Source organism: Nycticebus coucang, chromosome 10 (assembly GCF_027406575.1).
Source record: "Nycticebus coucang isolate mNycCou1 chromosome 10, mNycCou1.pri, whole genome shotgun sequence".
Lineage (NCBI taxonomy): Eukaryota > Metazoa > Chordata > Mammalia > Primates > Lorisidae > Nycticebus > Nycticebus coucang.
This window is the reverse complement of record NC_069789.1, coordinates 109,953,059-109,968,624: the sequence shown is the minus strand read 5'-3', so window position 1 is coordinate 109,968,624 and position 15,566 is coordinate 109,953,059. Positions and strand designations below refer to the sequence as shown.

The 15,566-nt window shown below is 43.7% G+C and overlaps 1 protein-coding gene across 1 annotated transcript in view; it reads right to left on the bottom strand.

Moving 5' to 3' along the window:
- Window positions 1-2,119: 2,119 nt before the first annotated feature.
- LOC128596518 (NACHT, LRR and PYD domains-containing protein 7-like) overlaps window positions 2,120-15,566 on the bottom strand; it is a 41,033-nt gene continuing 27,586 nt past the window's right edge. The window contains 6 exon segments of the mRNA XM_053606117.1: window positions 2,120-2,283; window positions 4,855-5,025; window positions 6,973-7,140; window positions 9,729-9,899; window positions 10,221-10,391; window positions 11,199-11,369. Of these exon segments, the coding sequence (XP_053462092.1) occupies window positions 2,151-2,283; window positions 4,855-5,025; window positions 6,973-7,140; window positions 9,729-9,899; window positions 10,221-10,391; window positions 11,199-11,369 (985 nt within the window). The 3' untranslated portion in view covers window positions 2,120-2,150.

Genomic DNA, 15,566 nt, shown 5'->3' with positions numbered 1-15,566 from the left:
CCACATTGAAGGGTCTATAAGGTGGCCATTACTTCCTAGATGAGCTAGCCTTTCTCCCCTGTTGCTGCTGTTGCTTTTGGGGGCCAATGAGTGCAGGTGGGGCTGCTCTGTGCATGTAGGGTGCTGAGCAGCAGCCCTGAACCCCAGCCTCTAGACACCTGCACAGTTGTAACACCAAAAAGAACCCTGGACATTACCAAGTTCCTCCCACAGTGGTGGGGTGGGGGGTGGTACAGCAGTCACCCCTACCTGAGAACCAGTAAGGACAGGCCCAGGAGACCAGCCTAGATGTCAGAGTCCACCCCTAAGCAAGTACTGAGAGGGGTTGGGACACTGGGGCAGTGAATTTGCTGGAAATAACAGATCCCACCCTCTTCCTGACAAACATGGCCCAGGAGTCACTGAGCTCTGACCAGAAGGCTCCACCACCACAGAAACAGCAGCACCTCCCGGCTCATCCAGACCCACCCGTGAGAAGCGCCTGGACCTGCACCTGCTGCACTGCAATGCACACTCTGCACCAGAGCTCTCTGCACTAGTGTGAAGGCGACCCCCGCCTCACCTGTGATGAGCTGTCCTGCTTCTGCTGGACCCAGACACATGGTCACAGAACCCTTACTTAGAGCCAGGGAGTTAGGCTGAACAGAAAGAGGAAGGCTGGGGAATATTCCTGGCAAGAATCAAATCCAGGTGCTCCCTGGGGCCAGCTCTCCATGCCACCCTCTCTAGTGAGCCTGTCAGAGAAGGGAACTTTGAGTCTCACTCTGTCACCCTGGATAGAGTGCCATGGCATCATCATAGCTCTACAGGGAGTGACAAAGTGAGACTGTCTCCAAAAAAAAAAAAAAAAAAAAAATTCAGTGCCATGGAAGTTTTGGGTTGGGGTACTATTAGGGGCTGAGCAGCACCCATCTCTTCCCACCAGGTGCCAGGGATGCCCCCGGTGCTAACAGCATATGTCCCATGGGTGGTAAAATCACAAGGTCCTAAACTACACCATTCTCAGATTCTAAAGACCTTTAAATTTTTGCAAGAAGTGAGCTAAGAGACACATCACAGGCTTTACAATCAACACTGGTCTCAATTCTTGGTCTTTTAGAAGTTGCACCCTATCAAGCCGATGAATCCTCTAATTCCTGTCTTATAAATAAGATTAAATCTAAGATTTTAGAAAAACACTCTGTGCAAACTTGTTAAAATTTATAGCACTCTGAACCAGACATTATCAATCACAACTTCCCAACTTCAAGTTACCCACTGGTAACCAAGGAGAACCCTGAATTGATTCCCCACCCCACCCCCCTGCCAGTAACTTGACCACTTCCCCCCAAGTCACACCCTATTTCTCCATTTTTGTATTCATAGGAATCATAGATCACTGCCTGACCCCATGCACCTAAATATTGTTATCCAAAGGCCAAATGTAAGCTTGGGTATAAAATATATACCAGTGATCAAGTATTTGAGAATTACCTTGTAATTAAGGTAAACTAAGTCCTTTATGCAATCACTGCATGCTTGAGTTCAGGCGCTAGACCTCCATTCATGAGCTAAGAACTGTCATTTCAACAATTCAACCCAAATCACTAACTAGACCCCATTATTTTTGTACCTAGGACCAACTTCCCTACATCAAGGAAGCTATCACCAGGGAGCTGGTGATAAAACAATGGGGACACTGAACTTTGTAATTTTTAAAATACTAAAATGGCCTTCATGCATCTTCTATGAATGACCAGTAATATGTTGGATACAGCAAAGGAAAGCGTGTGTTTTCCACGGCAATTGACCGAAGCAGGTAGGGGCAGATACACAGACGGGCACAGAAAGAGACCCACAGAGATAGGGAGACACATGGGGTGAGGGGGGAGAAAGATGGTCACAGAAAAAAATACCTTAGGGAATAATCCATGCATTTCTTAATGCTTTTTGCTAGACAGCAGAAAGTAAAGTTCGTGTTTGCTCTTGGGCATGTTAATAAGTGCCACTTCAAAACTGCTTTAATTCTTTATTATCCTTGTGAGAAATCAAACACACTGTGCCTTGAAATGGTTATGTGACTTGTGCAGAATCCCCTCTAAACAAGAAAAACCAGCATTAAGGTATCATATAGGAAACAGTTGCTCAGGAGAGGTGCAGTTGCAGGGGGCTCAGGAGAGGTAATAACAAGATGATGATCTAGTCGTCCTGGCAGCATCGCAGTCAATTGTCAGTTGGGGATTGTTTTCTTTTATATACTCCAACAACACTTGGATTTTCAAATTAGACTCATATGCCTTCAACCTGGAGAATCAGAGCATAAGTGTTTCCAAAGCGCCAAGAAATTCATTCTAAACTGCCCAAAATTTGTTTCAGGACATTCAAAGCAGGAACATTTTATTGGGTAAAGATAGGGTCTCACTATATTGCTCAGGCTGGTCTTGAATTCCTGGACTCAAGTGATTTTCCCTCCTTGGCCAGCCAAGGTACTAGGATTACAGCCACATTATCTGGCCTGCATATTATATTCCTTTAGCAAATACGTGTATGAATTTATTTATGAATTTTGGGGGGCACTAAAGAATCAACAGAACACCTCCCACTGCCAAGTCACTACCCTAATTCTATCCAGAACCAAAACAGTGGAAGCAGATGGTATATAAACAAGGCATGGGTGAGCAAACTTCAGCCTGCAGGCCAAATCTGGCCAACAACCCGTTTTTGTAAATAAAGCTTGATCTAAACATAGCCACTCGGACGGCACCTGTGGCTCAAGGAGTAGGGCGCCGGTCCCATATGCCGGAGGTGGTGGGTTCAAACCCAGCCCCGGCCAAAAACCACACAAAAAAAAAAAATAAAATAAAAGTAAACATAGCCACTCTCCTTATTTTTTATAAGGCTGACTTTGCTCTATAGAGGCAAAGCAGCCAAGTTTTATACTTCCTGGTCCTTTACTGAAAGTATAGGCTCACGGCTCGGCGCCTGTGGCTCGAGCGGCTGAGGCACCAGCCACATGCACCTGAGCTGGTGGGTTTGAATCCAGCCTGGGCCGCCAAACAACAATGACGGCTGCAACCAAAAATTAGCTGGGCATTTTGGCGGGTGCCTGTAGTCCCAGCTGCTTGAGGAGGTGGAGGCAGGAGAACCGCTTGAGCCCAGGAGTTGGAGGTTGCTGTGAGCTGTGAGGCCACAGCACTCTACCCAGGGCAACAGCTTGGGGCTCTGTCTCAAAGAAAAGAAAAAAGAGAAAGTATAGGCTCACCATGCATGGTGATGACTGCCTGAATCCCAGCTATGTGGGAGGTTGAGGTGAGAGAATCACTTGAGCCCAGGAGTTCAAGGCCAGCAGGGATAAAATAGTAAGACCCCGCGACCCCACCGCTAGATTGTGTATATATATATATATATATATATACACACACACACACACACGTATAAAGAAAGTATACACATTCATCACCTAGAACATTAAATTTAGGTATATATTTCTGGAAGTGATACTTAAGTTCTTGGTTAAAAGAAGAAACTAAAGATAATTTAAATTAAGATAAAATGAGACTCGGCACCCATAGCTCAGTGGTTAGGGCACCAGCCACATGCACTGAGGCTGACAGGTTCAAACCCAGCCAGGGCCTGCTAAACAATGACAACTGCAACAACAACAACAAGAAATAGCCAGGCGTTGTGGTGGGTGCCTGTAGTCCCAGCTACTTGGGAGGCTGAGGCAAGAGAATCACATAAGCCCAAGAGTTTGAGGTTGCTATGAGCTGTGACACCAGGGTGCTCTACCAAAGGGTGACATAGTGAGACTATCTCAAAAAAAATAAATAAATAAATAAAAATAAAGATGAGCTGGGCACCATAGCTCAGTGGTTAGTGTGCCAGCCTTGGACACCAGGGGTATTGGGATAGAACCTTGCCTGGGCCTGATTAACAAAAAGATGGCAGGCACAATGGCTCACGCCTATAATCCTAGCATTCTAGGAGGCTGAGACAGGAGGGTTACTTAATCTTGAGAGTTCCAGACCAGTCTGAGAACAAGTTTGAGACCCTGTCTCTACTGAAAATAGAAAAACTAGCCGGGCACGATGGCAGCACCAGTAGTCCCAGCTACTTCTGGAGGCTTGAGCCCAGGAGTCAGAAGTTGCTGTAAGCTAGGCTGAGGCCATGGCACTCTAGACTGGGCAACAGACCATCCCAATTAAAAAAAATAGAATCAGAGGGACTTATTTTTTTAATTGGGATGGTCTGTTGCCCAGGCTAGAGTGCTGTGGTCTCAGCCTAGCTCACGGCAACTTCTGACTGTCAAATCTATGAAGAGTAGAGTATAAATATCTTAACACAGTAAGTGAGGCGAAGGCTGTGTTAACCAGTTTGATGTAAGCATTCCAAATTGTATATAAAATCAGCACACTGTACCCCATAAATGCATTAATGTACACAGTTGTGATTTAATAGAAAACAAAGCAATGTAGATGTTTCACACAATTAAGGAAACATCTACATGAGTGGGTTCTGAAAAGGTGAGACCCAGGGCAGTGCTAGAGGTTCTCACAACAGGAACTATTTATTCTTTTGGATCAGATGGTACGTTTGTGCCTGTACACAGGGCACACATGCTTCCAGTCTATACTATAGGATGGTCTAACCTATGAATAGGTCTAATTTTGCATGTTCTGGGGAATGCTAGATAATATTCAATTCAGGGAGAAAAACTTAGAGAAGTGTCTAATAAAAAAAAAAAAAAATCCCCTAAACTAGGAGTATGCTATTGAAAGATGCCGTAAGTTGGTTCCCATAAGGCCATGCACCCACTCCCCAAATAAAACTATCCTCTGTAGGGGCAGTTCACCATATTAAAAGAAAGGGCGATACCTGAGTGTCTTCAAGGGTCCATTCTTTTGTTTTAAAGCCTCAAAGAGCAGAGTGACTCCACTCTGTCCCAAGTTATTCTGGCCTAGGTCCAGGCTCTCCAGCTTCTGGTTGCTAAGAAGAGCTGATGAAAGATCCTGACAAGAGAAAGGCGTGAGGGAGCAGCCCCAGAGCCTGTTGAGAAAGAACACAGGATCCCACTCATTTGTCAAGCAAGCACTGTATTGCCAGATTAATCTTTACTTGTTGGGGGGATCTAGTAATGAGAAAAAAAATCAAATCCTATTCTCAGAGCTTTCTTTAGTGATAGTAGACATCAGAACATGTTATATGTTAGACAGTGGATGGTGGTATTGAAGTAAATAGGACAGTGAAGTCAAAAGGAGAAGGGCCAGGTAGATTTTAATTATGGTATTGGGGAGGTCCTCATGGGGAAAGTGCCATGTAAGGAAAAAAGGCAGATAGTGAACCACTATTGGGGGAAGGACTCTTATAGCTGAAATGGTGAGCTAGGGGGAAAGTTCAAAGAGTTTGGCTGAGCTGGGCATGGTGGCTCACACTTATAATCCTAGCACTCTGGGAGGCCAAGTCAGGAAGATCTTTTTAGCTCAGGAGTTCAAGACCAGCCTGAGCAAGAGTGACACCCTATCTCTATTAAAGTTAGAAAAACTAACGAAGTGTTGTGGCAGGTGCCTATAGTCCCAGCTGCTCAGGAGACTGAAGCAAGAGAATTGTTTGACCCCAAGAGTTTGAGATTGCTGTGAGCTACTGCGACGCCATGACACTGTGCCCAGAATGAGGTGAGACTGTCTCCAAAAAAAAAACAAAACAAAAAAAAAATGTTGGCTCACAAGAAAAGGCTTTCATAAGACCCTGTAGGCTACAGGGAATGCTTGAGTCTTTGGAAATAAGTGTTCCATTGTCTGTTTTGCAACTTAAAAAGATAATGGGGGCTGGCACCCATAGCTCAGTGGGTAGGGTGCCAGCCACATACACTGAGGCTGGTGAGTTCAAACCTGGCCCTAAAACAACAATGACAGACACAACGAAAAAAAATAGCCAGGCGTTGTGGCAGGCACCTGTAGTCCCAGCTACTTGGGGGGCTGAGGCAAGAAAATCACTTAAGCCCAGGAGTTTGAGGTTGTTGTGAGCTGCGACACTGTGGACTCTACCAAGGGCACCATAATGAGACTGATTTAAGAAAAAAAAAGAAAAAGAAAAATCTATGGCAGAAATTCACAGATAATGCAACAACTCACATGAAAATCACAGACTCTAATGGAAGTCTTAGCAGTGGAAAGGCAGGTGGGCAGGCTCCAGGGACCTCAAGATGGTCTGAATGTGAAATGAAGGTAATGAGGACAAGAGGTCTCAGAATCAATAGGATTAGGGTGTTTTTGTAGACATTACTTGAGGACTGAGTTAATCATACTCAGTAACGCATGACCTGGTATAATTACTTCCATTCCATTCCTCATCCTTTTCCAGAGATCCTTTCAGATGGAGAGATGCTTAACCAGCAGAAGGCAGTGGTTAGGGTAGAGACACATAGGTCATGTATAGTCCCCTTATACATCCCCAGAAGTAATCTGCCTGGAGGAAGTCTGACCACCAAGAATTTTGAAGAGTTCCCCACAAAAACCAGAAGGAAATAAAAGCACCTTATGCTCTGGGGTTTTTCCCTTCATTTTTGAAGCAAAGCTAAGGATGTAATTATATTATCCAGACTGTCTTTCCCTTTGAGTTCTAGTTGCACCTATGAGATGCACTTGATGGTCTTGGAAGAGAAGTGAGGCAGAGCTCACTATCCTATTTATGGAATCATGGCATTCGCTAGGCATGGCCTCTCCGGAGCCTGAGCTGGGGCAGGCCCACTGCTTCCTGATCATTGGGTACCAACAAAAGCTTCATGTTCCTGAAATTGCCTTCTTCATTGGAGATGATCCCACCTATACCCTAGCTTTCCAGCCTTTAGAGACACCTATATGAATATAGCTACCTATATTCAATTTCTGGAGAGATTTTCTCTTAAAATTGGACTGGAAGTGATATTACCACCACTTGAGACATTTTAAAATGTAGAAATTAAAAGATTTCCATTTAAAAAGCAAAAGGACTCACCCTAGATATTTTAGATTACAAAATGGATTCTTCAAGGCCTTACAGAGAAACCACAATCCAGTAGTTATGCAATTGAGACCCAGGTCCAAGCTTGTTAGGCTGGAGTGTCCCTGGAATAACTTTGAGAGATGCCTGCAGCCAAGTCTGGAAATATTGCATTGCCGTAACCTGCAGGATGATTGGATGAGAGAGTCTTATCCCTCTGAAACTCACATCCCATAAAGTAGTTTCCTCCAACACACACACACCTTCTACCATGAACCACACACACCTCCACACGGGCGAGTACACACATAGGTGGCTACAAGAGTTTTGAGACAGGCTGTTAGGGTCCATTATTTCACTTCCTGAAAACAGTTGACAGCATCCTTTCCGATTCATCCCTGTAAGTTTCAACTTGCTTGGCTTATTCATGTTACAAGGAGGGCTTCATTTGTCTGCACCCACGTGGATTTTACATTTCTTGATTTCTGTGTATCTCAAAAACTTTCATAATGACCCACATATATAAAAGCATCCAAAAGACTTACGATTATATTACCCATCCTCTACCACTCTGCCTAGACGGTAGAGAATTAAACCAACCTTTGCCAACCACCTTTTATTATGGAGAAAAACATCTTTTGAGATACAGGGTCTTCTAGGATCACAGGCTTTTGCAGATCAATAGCTTAAGCCCTGGCTCAGTGCCTGTAGCTCAGTGGCTAGGGCACCAGCCACATACACCAGAGCTGGCAGGTTTGAATCCAGCCTGGGCCTGCCAAACAACAATGACATCTACAACTAAAAAATAGTTGGGCATTGTAGTGGGCTCCTGTAGTTCCAGCTACTTGGGAGGCTGAGGCAAGAGAATCACTTAAGCCCAAGAGTTTGAGGTTGCTGTGAGCTGTGACACCATGGCACTCTACCCAGGGCGACATGAGACAAACCTGGGACAGACTGAGGCTTCCCTTATTTTCTGTACAGATCAAGAGTCTACTTTCCCTTAGTTTTATTGTTTTTAAACAGTACTTGATAATTGCACATATATGAGGTACAGTGTGATGATTCAATACATGCATCCACTGTGTAATGATTAAGGTGAATGTAGCCAAGGACAGAGTGCATCCAACTTTAATCAAAGTGCATCCAACTTTAATCAAAGCTGACCATTTCTGATAACTCAGTGGTTGTGGTGCTAATTTATACACTGTAGATTCTCCTATAAGCTGGGACTTCTACAAGTCCTCCTGGTTAGGAGGCCTAACTGTAGCTAAGGGAGGCTACGTAACATGCTTAAAGCAGGTAGATGATCTTCACCAATGGCCCCATGCCCCAAGCACGGCAAATAGCAGAAGGTCACTACAAAGAGCAGATAGACGGAAACTAAGCCAAAAAACACGTATTGTGTGAAATCCTAAAGTCATCCATGAACATGTGAGTTTTGGGGAGGGAATTAAAGCCTAAAATTAAGTCCACAGTCTACATGATGGAGGCTTAGTCAAACATACTTTACATTTTTTAAAGTAATGAGAATTTACAACTCCTAGATGTGAGCAAGCTAAGTGAATGAGATCCAGCTCTCATACTAGTGAAACAAAATAAAGGTATTTATTACAAAGGTTGTAAGGATTCTAAAAAATAATGCTTGTAAAATTTAGTATAGTCTGATTTGTAGGGTTTGATAAGCATGTGATGTTTTTGTTCATGCCTAAATGAACTAACTTTACAATATAGGGCTGTCTACTTACTGACATTTTAAAGCGTTATGTTGTTCTAGTGAAAACTGTTTAGGTAGATATATATTTTTCCTTTTCTTTATCTGCCACAAGAAGGTAGATACTCAAGTCTTAAGTAATTGGGACATTAAGATGTATGCTAGACTAAGTCATTGGGAGTTTCCAGGACCACCCATAAGCTGTAGTGTGAAACCAGCAAGCTTAAAGGCGGCCAAGAACCCCAGGGGAAATGAACACTGGGTAGAATTTAAGAGACAGAGACTCACTTTGTTGCCCTTGGTACAGCAATCTCAAACTCTTGGGCTCTAGTGATTCTCTAGCCTCAGCCTCCTGAGTATCTGGGACTACAGGCCCTCACCACAACACCCAGCTATTTTGAGAGACAAAGTCTCACTCTGGCTCAGGCTGGTCTTGAACCTGTGAGCTCAGGCAATCCACCTGCCTCAGCCTCCCACAGTGCTAGGGATATAAGCATGAGCCACTGAGCCCGGCCCCACTGGGTAGAATTTCTGAGCAAAAATAGGACAATACTCAAGAGATTGCACAGAGCTGGAGACCTGTGATGTTACATTTATGCTGGGCTGATTCCCATCTGAAAATTGTCAGCAAAGTGCAATCCATGCATCAAATCTAGCCCATCGCCTTTTTTTTTTTTTAATGGAGGGAACACAGCCATAGTCATTCCATTTTAAGTTGATGCAATAGCAGCCAGAGGCTATATGGCCCACAAAGCCTGAAATACTAAGTGGCCCTTTACAGAAAAAAAATTTTTTTACTGACCCTACCTTGTAACTATCTCCAATTGCAGAAAGCATGATGTCATACGAATTTTAAGAACACACATAAAACTGACCAATCACACAATCCCAAATCTCCAGGGTAGGAAGAGCATCTGAGAATAAGCAAAGATTAACATCTCTCTCCTTGTTTCTTCCTGTTCCAGGTTCTTTCCAGTTACATTTTAAAGTAATTATTAAACACCTTCCTATCTACTCTGCTTGCATTCATATGAGCACACAGACATAAGCAAGGACTTACACCAGGGTCTGTAGTTTGCATTCAGGGTACCCCAAGCCCTCACACAGAAATTTCACTCCACCATCCCCGAGGTCATTCTTGGCCAAGCACAGGTAAGTCAGCTGCTGACTGACCACCAAAACAGAAGCAAGTTGCTTACAGCAGGCTTCTGTAAGGTGACAGTTCTCCAACCTGCAAAAATATGAAACAGTAAAGTAGCAAACACACTTCTAAAATGCTAGCCTCCTTGGCTATCTCCAAATGCCCAAATCCTTAGCTACATACACAGCCCTTCCTATTAACTCCCTGCCCTTTCTGTCATATACTGGCGAACCGTCATGAGCGAACAGGAATGAGACGACCCTCACCAGCTGTCTACCTGGGTCCAAATTTAAGCACAGCAGGTGTTTATGCCAGTGAAGAGTCCCACACCAGGGGCTCAGCAAGTCAGGCGCAGCCATTCCTCTTCTGTGGCCCTAGACCTGAAACAGAGGAACTGAAGGAGAGACTTACGACAGCCTTTGCAGCAGGCACTTTGGGCCTTTCAGACTCGTGTGCAGCAACTTGGCACCCTCGTCCAGGAGCTCATTGTCTGAGAGGTCCAGGCACGTCAGTGACTGGTTGACTTTGAGGGCCAAGGTGAGATTGGCCCATCGTTCTGTGGTCACAGAATGAAATCCCAACCTGTAGGAGACCCAAGAACAAGTCATTCTTCTGGGAGAACAGAGACACCATCAGGTTATGCTTCGCTTCACTCCCCTGAAGACTGATTGTCCTTAGTTTATCTCACCATGGGCCCAGCTTGGATCGCTGTTAATTCAGGCCAATCTCTTTTCCTTCCTCAAGCATCCCCTATGGACACCTGATCAACATCTAGCCTTATTTCCAATAGACTTTGATTCTGTAAAATTCCAATGTGGAATTCTAAGAATTCCTGTCCCACAAGCCAGTACCTGAGATGTTACTCAAGTAAGTTGAGGGAAAAAGGCAGCCTAACAACCACTGGTGGTGGGATACTCAGCACTCATTTGCAGAGCCACTCACGTCAGGAGGAAGGGATTGCTCACACCAGTGAACTACCAGGACACAACTTTCCCACAGCATCACTGAGGCATGAATCCCAGCAGGCAGGTAACATGCAGCCTAGAATATCCTTATCCCTAAGCAGAAGATGGCATGAAATTCTGGGTTTGATTTGGCATCCAGGGATAGTTACTCAATGCAGGAGACTAGCTAACAGGGGAAAGAGAAGAGGCTGACACAGGCGGCGCCTGTGGCTCAAAGGAGTAGGGCACTGCCCCCATATACCGGAAGTGGTGGGTTCAAACCTGGCCCCAGCCAAAAACTGTAAAAAAAAAAAAAAAAAAAAGAGGCTGACACACCATTCAGATCTACATGAGAAACATGTTCTGTCTTGCTCAGCACCCAGGCAGAGCAGCTGCTCCACGTGGGTCCCTTTGCACCCCCAAGCCAGCAGTGACCAGCTCCTACCTCAGATACTGCAGGCTGCATTTCACATGTCTGAGGATCTCGCCCAGCAGCAGCAGCAGCATATCATCCCATTGGACATGGCCCTCCAGGGTCAGGTGTGTCAAAGTTTTCTTACCAACAAAAGCCAGACAGAAATCCCGGTAAGCGCTATCAGGGGTGACATTTCTAATCCTAGGAAGAAACAGAAGAGATTCCATCCTGTGTGTTTAATTCTCATTATTTAGAGGCATAGGTCGACACAAGGCTATGTTACATTTCAGACCTAGAAATCAAGTTCAGACTTCAGTTGTCTCAATCTTTTACCAACGGGCGGTAGTAACAAGCCATATTTCATTTCAAACCAAGTGCTGTTCCTTCAGTCAGGGAAAAAAGGCAACATGTCATTGGCCCTGCTTCAAAAGCAAGCACGTTCATGAACACGTGGGGACATCTCATGACAAAATGTCCTGCTGGACAGTTTAGACTCCCACTGCTAGCAAGATAGGGTGACAAGAGAATTCCACTTATCTGCACTGAAGAGAGCAAAACCACAAAGATGATGTTTCCAGCTTGACTGAGTCAGTAAAGAGGAACAAAAGACCAACGTGGCTAAGTTGTGTTTAGTCTCTTTATGTCTCCTTGAACATTTCACAGCACAATTTAAGGAGTCTAGGAAGACTGCAAGGCTTTATTGGGCAAAAGAATTGTCTGGCTCTAGTTTTAGGTCTTTATTACACTTTCTAGTTTCTATCAGCCCCTGCCTGTGCCTTTCTGGAATTTTCTTAGTCTCACTATCACTCTGGGTAGAGTGCTGTGGCATCCTAGCTCAGAGCAACCTCAACTGTGGGACTCAAGAGATCCTCTTGCCTCAGCCTCCTGAGTAGCTGGGACTACTGTCACCTGATGCCATGACAAGCTAGTTTTTCTATTTTTTGTCGAGATGGCATCTTGCTCTTGCTCAGGCTGTTCAACTCCTGAGCTCAAAGGATCCTCCCACCTCAGCCTCCCAGACTGCTGGGATTACAGGTGTGAGCCACCAGACCCAGCCCTTTCCTACTCAGGAGACTCTATTCTTTTTTTTTTTTTTTTTTTTTTTGTGGTTTTTGGCCGGGGCTGGGTTTGAACCCGCCACCTCTGGCATATGGGACCGGCGCCCTACTCCTTGAGCCACAGGCACCACCCTGACTCAGTAGACTCTAAAATGGTCCCTCAGGGATCCCCATCTGCTTGGGTTTCATGTGGTATGATCTCCTGTCCTTGGATGTAGGTGGGACCTATGACCTCCTTCCAACCAAACGGGGCAAAGTAATGGGATGTATGTGATCAGGGGCCACATTGCATAATGATAGCACCATCTTACTGGATTCCTCCACCCCCCAAATCTAGCTTAGAAGATGCCACATTCTGAACTTTTTTTTTTTTTTTTTTTGTAGAGACAGAGTCTCACTATACTGCCCTGGGGTAGAGTGCCATGGCGTCACACGGCTCACAGCAACCTCTAACTCTTGGGCTTACGGGATTCTCTTGCCTCAGCCTCCCAAGCAGCTGGGACTACAGGCGCCCGCCACAATGCCCGGCTATTTTTTGTTGCAGTTTGGCCGGGGCTGGGTTTGAACCCGCCACCCTCGGCATATGGGGCCGGTGCCCTACTCACTGAGCCACAGGCGCCGCCCCATTCTGAACTTTTCATCAGAGGTGCCTCACAGAAGAACTGGGCACCACCCATGGCCTGACAGCCAGAAAGGATTGTCCTTGCTGTCCAACACGACAGGCCCAGTTGCGCTTTACCAGTGGGACCAGCCTGTATCTTTTCTGCAATCCAGTAAGAGTTCCCAGGAGAACACATCCAGTTTCGTGACCTATAGAAACTGGTGTGAAATGTGTATTGTTTGAAGCTGCTCTGCTTAGGATGATGCATTCTGCAGCAGGGGATCACATCACCACCACCTACTATGTGCCTCTGACCTTGTCACCTTGGGCAAAGTAATGGTCACTTTCAACACCAGGTCTCCATGTCACTATCTTTCCTTGTGCAGACCTAAAGTTGCCATCAGATTCAAACATCTCATCAGGGTTAAATAGGTACGGGGACTGTTCTGAGTTCTCACTGATTATAATGCACAACAATTTTGTTAAGAGTGTAAACACACATCATAATTAACTTCAATAAAGTTAATATGAAGGAGAAAATTCTGAAAGCAGCCAGACGTAAAAAATTCATTATGTACAAAGGGAAGAATATTAGAATGACTGTAGATCTCTCTGCTGAAACTTTTCAAGCCAGAAGAGGGTGGTCATCGACTTTTAATCTCCTAAAACAAAATAACTTTCAACCCCAGATCCTGTAGCCAGCTAAACTGAGTTTCATTGATGATGAAGAAATTAAATACTTTAATGACGGGCGGTGCCTGTGGCTCAACGGGGTAGGGCACTGGCCCCATATGCTGGAGGTGGTGAGTTCAAACCCAGCCCCAGCCAAACAAAACTGCAAAAAAAAAAAAAAAAAAAAAAAAAAAATACTTTAATGACATTCACATGTAGAAGAATTTGCCATAACCAAACCAGCTCTTCAGGATATTCTCAGACCTATCCTCCCTAATGACCAGCTCAATCCTCTACCACAAAAGTAAACTCAAACTTTTGATCAAACTCCAACTTCCACAGTGACGAAAAGATTAAAAATGTCCACTGGACTTTCGAAACACTGGATACCCAAAATTTTACCAGACTTAGAATATTCTCCATTAATGTGAATGGCTTAAACTGTCCTCTAAAGAGGCACAGGTTAACTGACTGGATACAAAAACTCAGGCCAGATATTTGCTGCATACAAGAGTCACATCTTACATTAAAAGATAAATATAGACTCAGGATGAAAGGATAGTCATCCATATTTCAGGCAAATGGTAATCAGAAAAAAGCAGGTGCTGCAATTCTAGTTGCAGACACAATAGGCTTTAAACCAACAAAAGTATGGAAGGATAAGAATGGTCACTTCATATTTGTTAAGGGTAATACTTCATATGATGAGATTTCAATTAATATTTATACACCCAACCAGAAGGTGCCTCAATTTATAAGAGAAACTCTAACAGACATGAGCAACTTGATTTCCTCCAGCTCCATAATAGGCAGAGATTTCAACACTCCTTTGGCATTGTTGGATAGATCCTCCAATAAGAAGCTGAGCAAAGACATTTTAGATTTAAACCTAACCATCCAACATTTGGATTTAGCAGACATCTACAGAACATTTCATCCCAACAAAACTGAATACACATACTTCTCATCAGCCCACAGAACATACTCCAAAAATCACATCTTAGGCCACAAGTTTAACCTCAGTAAATTTAAACCTTAGAAATTTTTCCTTGCACCTTCGCGGACCACCATGGAATAAAAGTTGAATTCAGTAACAACAGGAATCTGCATACTCATACAAAAACATGGAAGTTAAATAACTTTATGCTAAATGATAGCTGGGTCATAGACGAGATTAAGAAGGAAACTGCCAAATTTTGGAACAAAACGACAATGAAGACACAAATTATCAGAACCTCTGGGATACTGCAAAGGCAGTCCTCAGTGGGAAATTTATAGCACTGCAAGCCTTCCTCAAGAGAAGGAAAAGAGAGGAAGTTAACCTAATGGGACATGTTAAGCAACTGGAAAAGAAAGAACATTCCAACCCCAAACCCAGTAGAAGAAATAACCAAAATTAGAGCAGAATTAAATGAAATTGAAAACAAAAGAATTATACAACAGATCAATAAATCCAAAAGTTGGTTTTTTGAAAAGATCAATAACATAGGTAAACCTTTGGCTAACCTAACAAGGAAAAAAAAGAGTAAAATCTCTAATTTCATCAATCAGAAGTCACAAAGACAAATATACTCCTCAGAAATTCAAAAAATCATTAATGAATATTACAAGAAACTTTATTCTCAAAAATATGAAAATTTAAGGAAATCTCCCTTAAAAGAAAAGCCCGGGACCAGATGGCTTCACATCAGAATTCTGCCAAACCTTTAAAGAGGAACTAGTACCTATATTACTCAACCTGTTCCAAAATGTAGAAAAAGGAAGACTACCCAACACTTCTATGAAGCAAACATCACCCTGATCCCCAAACCAGGAAAAGATCCAACAAGAAAAGAAAATTATAGACCAATCACTAATGAATATAGATGCAAAACTATTCAACAAGATCCTAACAAACAGACTCCAGCAACACATCAAACAAATTATACATCATGATCAAATGGGTTTTATCCCAGGGTCTCAAGGCTGGTTCAATATACATAAATCTATAAATATAATTCAGCACATAAATTAAACAAAGACCATATGCTTCTCTGAATTGATACAGAAAAAGCTTTTCATAATATC